An 11,517-nucleotide genomic window follows, 5' to 3' on the forward strand; every position below is an offset into this window, starting at 1 on the left:
TGAGGGGAGCAGCGGGCGGGTCAGGAGAGGTCTGCCATGCCATGTGGTCACCTCCGGGGCAGGCAGGAATCGAACTCATGCGGAAGTGGCTTTTGCCTCTTGGTGCAGTGCTTTAATCCGCTGCACCACCAGGGAGGGCCTCTTTGTAATTTTTATTTTCAAAAATTACTTGTTTTTTCTTACAATTTTTTATTTATACTAGCCTCCCAATTAGTTGGAGAGCGTTTCTTCTTTTTCTGTGTTCCAGAACATTTTATACCAAAATGTCCTCTGTAAATTAGGTAAAATTCACTTGCAAAAACCATTTTGGACTAGTGGGTTTGTACTTTATATTTGCATTTGTTTTGCGTGCGTGTTACCATTTAATTTTTTTATTGGTTTTATGTCTTTTCAGATATTTGTTTCTTTGTAAATTTAGTACTTTTGTTTTTCTCAAAAGGGTGTTTCCTTGCTATTTCAAGTTTGGGAGCATAAAAATACAGAATTCTCTTAGGATTTTTAAAACCCTTTATCTTAATTATCCTGTTTTATATCTAATATTGTTTGTGCGTCCTCTTTTGCTGGATCAGTTTTTCCTGAGGTCTGTCTTACAGTAACTATACTCAGAAAAATGGACTTTGATTTGAGTGATTCTGTTGTTACTTTCTTCACAGTGATATTACTTTCACATATATTTTTGTTATTTCCTTCTACTGCTTTTGAGTTTATTAATTGGCTCTTTTCTAACTTAAGTTACTTAATTCATTTTTACTCTTTTCTAGTGGAAACGTGAGAATATATGTTCCTTTATGTTTTCATTGGTGTTCAGTTCATTTTAAACATTTTCATTGTGATTCCTTCCTTAACTAATAAGTTACTAAAAGTATATTTCTAAATTTCTGATTGATGGGTTTTCATGGTGCTATCTTTTAATCGTTTCTATTGTTACTGCATTGTAGTCAGAAAGTATAATCTGCTATGGATTTGTAAGTATTTGTTGAAGTGTTTTATAGCTTATTAAACATGGTTGTCTTTTGGTAAATATTTTGTGTGTACTTGGAAAGATTGAATATATATTCTCTATTTGTTAGATATAGGTTTCTCTATTACCCATTAAAATAAACTTGTTGATTGTGTTCGTGTCTTCTGTATTCTTCTAAAATTTGACTTCTTGAACTTGAGAGGAGCTATCAATTACATGAGCCATCAGTTACTGAGAGGAATCTACTAGTATGACCAAGGTTTTGTCGACTTCTAATTTTTTTTCTTAATGTATTCTGGGGCTCTATTATTCAGGTTCAGGAATGTTAAATCTACTTGGAGAATTACTTCTGCTATGTAATAACCCTCTTTACCTCTTAGACTTTGTTCCTTAAGGTTCTGTTTTGTCTGATGACAATATATCCGTGCCAGATGTCTCTTGGTTAGTTATTTTCTTGGTGTATCTTTTCCCATTCTTTTGCTTTCAACTTTTCTGTGTCATTATGTTTTAGGTGTGTCTCTTATAAACAGCATATAGCTGGATTTTGTTATCTTATCCAATGTGAAAATCTGTCTTTTAACTGGTGAGTTTTAGTCTTTTTATATTTCTTGTGGTTATGATTATATTTGAATTTGTTATCATTTAATGTGCTATTTTCCATGCATTTTATCCTGTGTTGCTTTTTTTCCCCCTCTCTTTTTTTAGTTGTTATTTAATTGATTGAATCTTCCTTTTTCTTTTACTTGACTGGAAGTCTTACATTTTATGGCTAGAATATATGCCTAGTCATTCCTGTAAAATGTTAGGAATCATTCTTTCCATCCTTTCTTGAACAGTACTTTAGAATGCTTTAACTTTTATCACTTTTCTCCACATTGAAAAGATTGTTTACTAGTTTTTTTTATATACTACTTTTTAGATCCTGTTCTTTTTATTCCCACATTATTTCCATCACTAACTCTTGTAGTAAATATTTATTTTGATTTACATGACTTACTTCTTTCCATTGCTTCTAGCAAGTTATTCTTTCCTTCTTACTAGTTGTTTTTCAGTGATGGCTAAGGAATGGGAAACATCTTCCATCTTCGTTAGTCTGAAATACTTTTATTTCACTCTTGAATGGTAATTTAGTCTACACATCTAAGCCAAACAAAACTTTTTCTTTGCCACATTGGCACTTATTTCATTTTTCTTTGACCTCTTCTCTTTACTTTGAAGATTTCCCCCTGCTTTTAGATGTTCTTTAGTTTTACTATAATGTATACAAATAGAGAAAAAGGTTACTTTCCACTGGTCTGATTCTCACTGGAAGCCCTTAAAAGGTTGATTTTATGCAGAAATCTCAACTGGAATGTCTTAAGGTCTCATCTCTTTGTCCTGTACTGGCAGTAACTCCTTTACTTATCTGAAATTCACCCACAGGGCTGCCACCCTCACCTCTCACTTGGCTCGCTCTTAGGGTTTCAGCCATCTGTTAAAAAACAAAATAATTATATTTTATCTAGCACATTCAAGTGGTGTGAGCTAAAGGGTTTTCCCATATATTTCTCTGTTATTTTTCTAGTACTAGGGTCTGGTCGTGCTCTTTATTGGTTTATCACACATTATAGGACAGTGTCAAATGGAATTACTGCATCAGCCCCATGTTGAGACATCATTCTCTGGGTTCTGTCTGTAGGCTCTAGATCCCTCACCTTTTATTCAGATTTTACCATTAGTTTCATCTTACTGTCAAATTTATTCTCAGTTGAACAGTGTAGCCTTTAGAATGGTATAACACAGATTGATTTTTCCCTCAGGAAAGAGGGAATTGGTAAAGGATACTGGCATTTGGAAAGAAGAAACCACTTAGAAATTTCCTTCCCATTCTCTACTTCAAGAGCCAGGATAAGATATGTTAATTCTTTGGCTGGAGAAGAGAATTGTGACAGTTCTATAAGAATTGCAGATTAGGCCCGCCCTGGTAGCTCAACAGGTTAAAGCACTGCACCATGGAGCTACATGCAGCCACTGCAGTTATCTGTTTTGATCCCTGGGAGGATCAAACCCATATGGCTAGGCTGACCGCTCTGGTCTCACCCACTGCTCCCCTCAGCAGTGTACTTCATCCAATCTGCCTGTTCTGCTCCCCGCTCTGTCTCTGGTGAATCCTCTCACCCTCCCCCGCCCTGCACTTCTGGACTGCATCTAGTTCTTATATACATAAATAAATCTTTTTTTTTAAATGCAGATTAAAGTGTTAGAAAGTCTTTCTTCTCTCATCTTGGGTCCACTAGTTAGGCCACATTGGTTTTATTTTCCTTGCCACTGACCATCTGCTACAGCCAACTTGTTCTCTCCCAATACTTGTTTTCACATTCTCAAGCAAACCATCCTGTTTTCTCTTTTATCTTAAGGAGCAGAATACTCCTCCCCTTATATTGGTTTGGTTGTCTATTTCCTAGGTAGTGAATTCAGAGCTGATCCTGCTGTAGTAAAGCTGTGTTCCTTAGCCTCTTAAGACAAGGGTCTGCTGGTCCTCTTTTGTTGTGTTCTCTGTCAAGCTCTGCACTACCTTGTCACTGTACTCTGCCATGTCTTAAGATTTTCTTTTATACTTTTAAACCTTTTTTTAAAAATACTTTTTAGAGCTTTTATACTTCTTGTACCTTTTCATTTATACTCTGCCATATCCTAGATCATGTATGTTATTTTCTTTAAGATTTCTTACAGAAGGCCTCACTTGGTCTTCCTTGACCTCCTTATTCTTTTTTTCTCTTGATACACAATTGTCCTATGTTGCCATGCATTTATGTTGCTGCTTTTGTCTGTGCACTTTCATGAAAGTCCCCCCCCCCCATTAGCTGGTGGACCATTGCTGTTTAATCCCATGAAGGACTGGAACTATTAGGTTTTTTATTCCCTTTTCCCACAAAACTGGCATTGTGAAGTAGGGAATAAGTTCCCTTTTATTTGTTGCATTATTTACAGTCTGAATAATAAAGTTTAATGAAATAATTAACTATAGCTGATTCTAAATGCCTCCTGGAACAGGGAAGTGTCCTTGACTGTGTCTTCTTGTTACATAATTACAGAAGCAGAGAAGGTTGCGCAAGTGGCAAAAATTCGGTTTCAACAAAAGGTCATGGAGAAAGAAACTGAAAAGCGCATTTCTGAAATTGAAGGTACATCAGGGAGAAAGAAGTTCTGACAGTCTTGAACTGCCTCTCTGACTGTTGTGGTAGTGGTGATGTGAGAGGTTTGCCTGGGTTGGTGGGGAAGCTTAGAATAATCCACTCTGGAGGAAATGACTGGCCTGATACTTTAGATGCATTTTTTAAAAATTGCTATAGTTTGTGATTATGAGTAGTTCATTTTCTTTCCTTAATTTAGGGCTTATTAGCAATTACTTTGTTGTCAGACAGTAAGGGAATGACCTATAATCAGTTGGAAAGGCTATACAAAATAAAAGCATTTCCATTCATCAGTTTCTTCTACCTGTCAACTCCCCCCTCCCCCAAAAAAAATCTGTTGCAAAAAACAGAAGGTTCCAATTTTCACAGAGGCTCTCAAACTCTTTAATTTTACCGAGTGAGATGGTGGTGGTCTTAGCTCCCAAGTCTTAAAGACCGAACATTCAGCCTCTATTTGCTTATATAATGCTGCTTTCTGTCAGTCTGCATGAAGTAGTTTCTGAATCAAATTTAAAGGCAGTGGACAGTGCAGTAAATAGAGCAGAATTTTCTTGTCTGGACTTAGTTATTTTACTTGAAGGCCTAGAGCTTGGGAGGGGTATAGGCTTTGAAGTATGTGGGCATAGAGGAAAGGAGGAGCAGCTTTAGGTAGAGAATGAAATGGCTTCAGATGAACTGAGAATTACTTGACACTGGCAAAAATATTCCCCATTGGAGGAAACTCTCTGGGGACTGAGATTTACAAACTGCTAATGCCATCATATGCTTTTAAAATAAAGTAAGGTATGGATGCAGGGAGTGGAGAGAGGGCTCCTATTTAGCGTGGAGTCTGAACTCTTACCCAGCTGAGGAAATGTATTGGCAACTTCCCTTTGTTTTAAGCACCCTGACTCTGCTTTGCTTGCTAGATGCTGCGTTCCTGGCCCGAGAGAAAGCCAAAGCAGATGCTGAGTACTACGCTGCACACAAATACGCCACCTCAAATAAGGTGCCAGCATGCCGCTCTCCTAGTGATGCAGCTGGGGTTTTGCTTTTCCTTACGGGGGCCTCTAGGTGATACAGATGGTTTTATGTAGTGTCAAGGAAGGGTAGTTTCTGCCATGCCCTTTAGCTTAGCCAGTCATTTAACAAGACATAATGCACACTCACTGGATAGGGAACTTTGGATAGTTCATTAGAGAAGAGGGCAAACTAGAACAAAGGCAAGCAGGTATATAAGAGCAGGTCAAGTACCGTAATTCAGAATAGTTAAAAGTCACTCATGGGAGTGGCAGGAAAAGAAAAAAGTTCGTTTAAAATTGATACCCAAGTAAAGTTGAATTTTGGGTTAGATACAGTATTTCTACTCAGACATTCTTGGTATTTTGGGATAAGCTGTTTTTTCATTGTTGAGAAACAATCTCATGTGTTGTGGGGTGTTGTGGGTCCCTTTGCCTATTAATGCCAAAGTATTCAAAAATAATTTTAACATCCACCTTACATACACACACACGTACACATGCATGTTTTCAAAATAACCCAAGCTGAGTATTGCTTGCTTGTTCAGTTTTTTAAATATTCTGGTCATGAGGAATTTTGTGTGCAATAACTTGAGAAAGGTTACATGGTATATGGGTGAACAGGTTTTGTATAGGGACTGGTATAAATTGACTAGAAAGTGCAGGCTTTCTTAGTGGAAATTATTTAATTAAGAGGCAGCCTGAATGCTGCAGTATTCTGAAAAGGGATGAATATGACCAAGGTTTATGAGATAATAATTTTAGAGTAGACTGGAACTGAGAAGGAGTTGAGGAAGAGGTTGCTAAGCTATATGATATATTTTGAATGATTACAGAGTTTAGGCTATAAACAGGGCTTAAATTGAAAGTTGAAAGGAATTCAGTTGAAAGGTAGAAAGGAACAATATAATCTATAGTCAGAAGAAATAAGACATGATAGGTCCACAGAATGACAGTTGTCAATATTTTGAAATGCAGTATAAATTTAGAAATAAATTTGAGGGGCCCTCCCTGGTGACACAACAGGTTAAAGCGCAGGACTGTGAAGCTAGCCACAGCCACTTCAGCATGAGTTCCATCTTTGGCCAGGGAGGTGACCTACAGGTGACCTCTCCTGTCTTGCCTGCTGCTCCCCTCAGCAGTGTATTTCAGTCAATCTTCCTGTTCTGATCCACACTCTCTGGTGAATCCTTTCACCTACACCTCTGACCTGTACCCCAGTTCTTCTATGCATAAATAAATAAATCGTTTTTAAAAAGAACTTGACATAATTGGAACTACAGCTCTATAGAAACGGAACAGAATTTGAAGAAGATGAATGCAAAATGAGAAAGTAGTATTTTATAAACTAGCAATCAGAATCTGTCGTGGGAGAAACTGGCCAGGGACAAATACCTGAGATCTTGCCATTGAGGTCAGCTGTGTGCCAAAAGGGGGAATTTTCCATTTTCAGAAATGCTACTTGATACTGACCTATATTAACAGAACTCCATGACCAGATTTGATGGCATATTTGACAGGATATGAAGAGGGGATTGGGAATAACATCCAGAGAGTGAAGGATGTAGGGCAGTGAAGGACAAGATGGGCTTTTGCCTGGAGGACAGACAGGCACTCAAGCTGGGGAGTAACCAGTAATAGTAAAGTTTCTTTCTGAGTCCTTGGGGACACTGGAAATTAGTTTTAATCAAAACTATTCCAAAGAACGTTGAATTTTAATCAAACCCAGAGAGATTTTGGTTGGTTGTATCTTGGCAGCATGACTTAAACAAAACACTATGTATGGTAAGAGAGATCTGGTGTGGTTTGCACCTCTTGTTTTCCTGCCATCAGGTCGGTGGCCTGCTGGGAAATGCCCCTTGCCACCTAACCAGAGATTCCTCATAGAACTTGCTAATCACTATTTACTGCATTAGTCGGCTCAGAGAGAACTTGACTGAAGTTTGGGGTGAGAAGAAACCTTTACTTTGAACCAAACCTCTGGGACCCTGCATCCCCCTCTCCCAAGTCACCTGTCCTTCACAGTTACATAGTTACCATCTGAGGAGGCAAGAGGCCAGAACAGGTAATTTCTTGGGATCTTTTCCACTTCCAGAATGTAGTCAAGAAAAACAGACTCCCAGAGAACTGACTATAAAGTCATGCACCTAAGTCCTGTTTTTGATGCTCTGTCACTGTCATCTCTTCCCCTGTTCATTTCTCTCAGGAGCGCCAACTGAAGTCCTGATGGGTTCCAGGTAGAATTTAGCCACATGAAATGAGAAAGTATGTAAGACTGGACACTAAAGGCTCCAAGTCACTATAGAAATGTCATTAAAATTACTAAATTGTCATTAATTGTTCTCCAAACTCCCTCCCCACTCCCATCCTCTTTTTACTAAAAATGACTAGTTTCTCCTGCATTAGGACAGGAACTTGTGAAGGAACTTCAAGTGTGCAGTGTAGCTAGCTAGCTCTTGGTGGGATAGCTGCAGTTCACAGTGCAAGAGGGTCATTGGCAACAACTCAGAACTGAGTCAGACACACTTTGGGGAGCTGTTGGGGAAATGCTGATGACTAAAGAGATGACTGTTGCACAGGAGTGTCCTGACTCCTTACTCTGTTTCCCCCACAGCACAAGTTGACGCCGGAATATCTGGAGCTCAAAAGGTACCAGGCCATTGCTTCTAACAGTAAGATCTACTTTGGCAGCAATATCCCTAGCATGTTCGTGGACTCCTCTTGTGCTTTGAAATATTCAGACCTCAGGACTGGAAGAAAAAGCTCTCTCCCCTCTAAGGAGGCTGTTGAACCCTCTGGGGAGGGCCCCATCCAAAACAAAGAAAGCACAGGTTGATGCAAGAGGTAGAAATGTTCTACCATACCAGTCTGTGACCCAAGGGGTTAAGTGGGAACAATGGTTATACAACTCTTCAGACTTAGTGGGAATTTGCGCCGTCTGTTCTGCCTCTCCTGTGGTCGTCCTGATTGCAGGATGCAGCCAGCTGCCTGGCCCCCAGATGGTCTTGTCAGCCACAGTTTCATAATTATCCTGTATGTGTTCTTTTCTAAACTGGTACTTGTGATTGAGGGAAAGTCTGATGCTAAGATACTGCCTGCACTGGAATGTTAAACACTAAATACATTACAAGCTGTGTTTTTCTAAGCTGACATACGAATAATGTTTACATTGGTACCCGGGGAAATGTGTGCTCAGCCATTCAAGAGACACCAGAGAAAAGACGCCAGGATGTGGTAAGTGTGAAGAAGACTGGTAACACCTGGACCCAGGAGCTCTTTGGGTTCCAGTACCAGCCTCCATTCATGAGGTTAACATCTGGTCTGCTGAAGTTCCCAGGAAATGATCTTCCACTTGAGCAACCATTTACTTGATATGATTTGCACCTTTTGTTTTCCTGCCATCAGGTCGGTGGTCTGCTGGGAAATGCCCCTTGCCACCTAACCAGAGACTCCTCATAGAACTCGCTAATCACTAGTTTACTGCATTGGTTGGCTCAGAGAGAAATTGGTTGAAGTTTGGGGTGAGAGGAAACCTTTACTTTGAACCAGTTTGCATCTGGGGCCCTGCATCCCCCTTCACTGGGTGATGACTGACTTGTGTTCCCGCCTCAGGCCAAGAGTGACTTAAGGGGCCTGGTTTTTAGTTCATGGACAGCTTTTTATATGTCACCTCTTAGCTCTGGCTGGCCAAGAGCAGGACAGAGCTCTGCCCAGACGGGAGCAGCATGCAGTTCTCACTGTTCACTGCACAGTATCGTGTCATAGTTGCAGGAAGTTTTTATGTTTGAAACTGGACTTGGGATACATTCATTTGCCCTGCCACCTCTGCCTGAAGGTGAAATCCTAGGGCTGTTGTGGTCAGCACAGACTGCTCCTTACTGTTGTTTGTCAGGTACCCACATAGTATGGAACAACGTAACTTAGAAAGTAACCTTGGGCATCTTTTTCTGTTTCCCTCCCGGCACTGAGATACTGAAATCAAAGTTGCTTTTCCAAATCAGAAATCCACTAGCTCCTGGCAGTCAGTGGATCAAATCTTCCATGAAAGATGACAGAAGTAGCCTGTGCTGTGGGAGACCTTTTATCTGAACCCTTTTCCATTAAGATAAACTTCCCAAAATCATGTGTGCCATCGTTAGGCCTGAGTTTGTGCAGCTGGTTAAACACCTTCTGTATGCACTATGTGGAGTGAGACAGAAAACATGGGCCATGTCCAGAAGCCTTCAGCCGGCTGACAGTCCTCTCTGTCTTGTAACAGCATATGGGTTGTGCCAAACACTGTTTGGGAAAAGCTCAGGTTTCAGTGGGTCTTTTCCCTGGGCCTTAAACTATAGAGGCATTTGTAATGTGGAGAGAATCATTTTTTTGTTTTGGCCCACTTTATTAGATACATTTTCTTTATGAGTGTATTTTGTGTTTCTAGCCCTCCTTAAAAGAACTGTTTTGAACTGTAGAAACTCTTCACCTGTCATATTGTTGCTGCAGATAAAAATGGTTACTGTGGGGTGTCTGGATCGTTGCCCTCTGTGCTTTCACTCCTAACGATGCTTCCTACTCATGTGAGCTAAAAGCGTTTGCCCCAACTCGCTGGATGTGGGTTTTCTAACAAACCAGCCTTGGTGGCAGAGTAGAAGAACAGGGATATAGCATTGTGAAGTTTTAAATAAAGTACTTCCACTTGAACTCCCACGGAGAGTGCTTCCCTGTGCTCGCTCAGTGAGCTCCAAGTCTATCCCTCCTTCAGGGATATTCCTTTTGGCAAATATACACTGTAATCTTGAGGTCTAAATTTATATGTGAAATGCTACCTTTTTTAAAAAGAAACTAAATAAAATTATTTTACTATCAATGATGTGTTTTTTGTTTTGTTTTTGTGTCTTATCTTTCCTATTGTCTTAACCTGTTACTGTGGCCGCCTTGCCAATTTCAATTAGGTGGCTTAACTGAAGATGCTTTTCTTATATATTCTGGAATATTGCTTCCCTGGTCTAAGAATTTTAAAAGCAGGGTATCCACTCTGAGTGTTCTGCCCCTCAGAGACTCCCTAAGAACCGAGATTCCCCTTATTCCAGGAATAGAAACGGCTATTACTGCACGTAGAGGAATTCAGTATCCTACATGCAGAGGTTACAGCTGGCAGCGGTATAGCACAGCTAACTTTGGTAATTCAGGTGTTGGCCCAAGAAGCAGACTTGGGCCTGCCCTCCCCAGCTCTGTTTCCTGGGAACAGTTTCTCAGTGATGTTAGGACAGCAGGGAATTTTGTGATTGGAGTCTGGGAGAAAACAGCCCTTTCTCAGGTTCCTGTAGGATACTTTGCTCTAGAATGCTGCCTCTGCTGTTGCAGATTAGGAAAATTTAATGTCATTGTCATTAAGTTCTCGGAAAAAAAGAATTTTAAACCAACAATGTGTATATATATGGAAAGCGGGTCCTGAAAGATGGGCTAAGATTGTTTTTTTTCTCATCAACATTACAATGTATCCTATAGGCTATCAACAGGTATTAAAGTGATTCAGAATAAAGTGACTTCTGCCTCTTGCTATCAGGAAGGAATTTCATGAATTAGAAGCTGTGACTTTAGGTTCCAATCCCAGATGTGTGCACATTAGTCTATGTGGTCAGGCCTTCACCAGTCTCACATCAGAATGTACCTCTTCTCTGTCCCTTTGCGTTATGTTGTTCCATCTGCCTGGCTCACCTTTCCTCCAACTAATCTTTGCTAACTTTCAGTGAGTCTTCAGAGTGGCCACCCCGAGCTGCTTGCTGAGGTCAGCACCCACATTCCCTACCTTTGTAGTGCCCTGTTTACCTCACATCTGTTTTATGTCTGATCTCACAATGTTTAGCTCTCTAGGGACAGGGCCTGTGAACAAACTCTTCCCTGGGGTGGTGTCTGTTACTTGTGCTCACACATTAGCTGGCCATAGGAATTTGTTGCATGAAAGAAGAATGTGAATGCAGCTTAGTAGTGGGAAGAAGGAACATAGAAGTTAGGCAAGAGTCCACATCAGGACTTAATGTATAACAGTGGGAAGTTATTTAATGTCTCCAAACCTGCTTACTCATCCTTCAGGACTGGGTCCTGCAAGATACATTTATGAAGGTAGCAGAGATTTACATGTAGTAATTGCTGGGGTACATCAATTCACCTGTATAGGAATTGGGGTTTCTGTCACTGAGTAGACCAAGTTCCTATAATGGAGAGCACGATGTCCAACACATACAAGAGCTTCAAAAGCACATTGGATTACTTCTTCAGCACTAAACTAAGCTAGCAGGATTTTACTCCATGACCACAGCCACCCAGGAACATCTTAAGCTGAGCCAGCTTCTCAGCATTCTTCTGGTCTCTCTGTATAACCATTTAAAATTAATTTTCTGTT

The 11,517-nt window shown here is 40.2% G+C and overlaps 1 protein-coding gene across 2 annotated transcripts in view; it reads left to right on the forward strand.

Moving 5' to 3' along the window:
• The window catches only part of ERLIN1 (ER lipid raft associated 1), a 33,349-nt gene extending 23,374 nt beyond the window's left edge, over positions 1-9,975 (forward strand). For both annotated transcript variants that reach the window (XM_012723958.1, XM_004680542.2), the window contains exons 10-12: positions 4,036-4,125; positions 5,043-5,122; positions 7,747-9,975. In XM_012723958.1, the coding sequence (XP_012579412.1) occupies positions 4,036-4,125; positions 5,043-5,122; positions 7,747-7,968 (392 nt within the window). In that variant the 3' untranslated portion in view covers positions 7,969-9,975. The remainder of the gene's footprint in view (positions 1-4,035; positions 4,126-5,042; positions 5,123-7,746) is intronic.
• The last annotated feature ends 1,542 nt before the right edge of the window (positions 9,976-11,517 follow it).

Source organism: Condylura cristata, unplaced genomic scaffold, assembly GCF_000260355.1.
Source record: "Condylura cristata isolate star-nosed mole 26May11 unplaced genomic scaffold, ConCri1.0 scaffold00011, whole genome shotgun sequence".
Classification (NCBI taxonomy): Eukaryota; Metazoa; Chordata; class Mammalia; order Eulipotyphla; family Talpidae; genus Condylura; species Condylura cristata.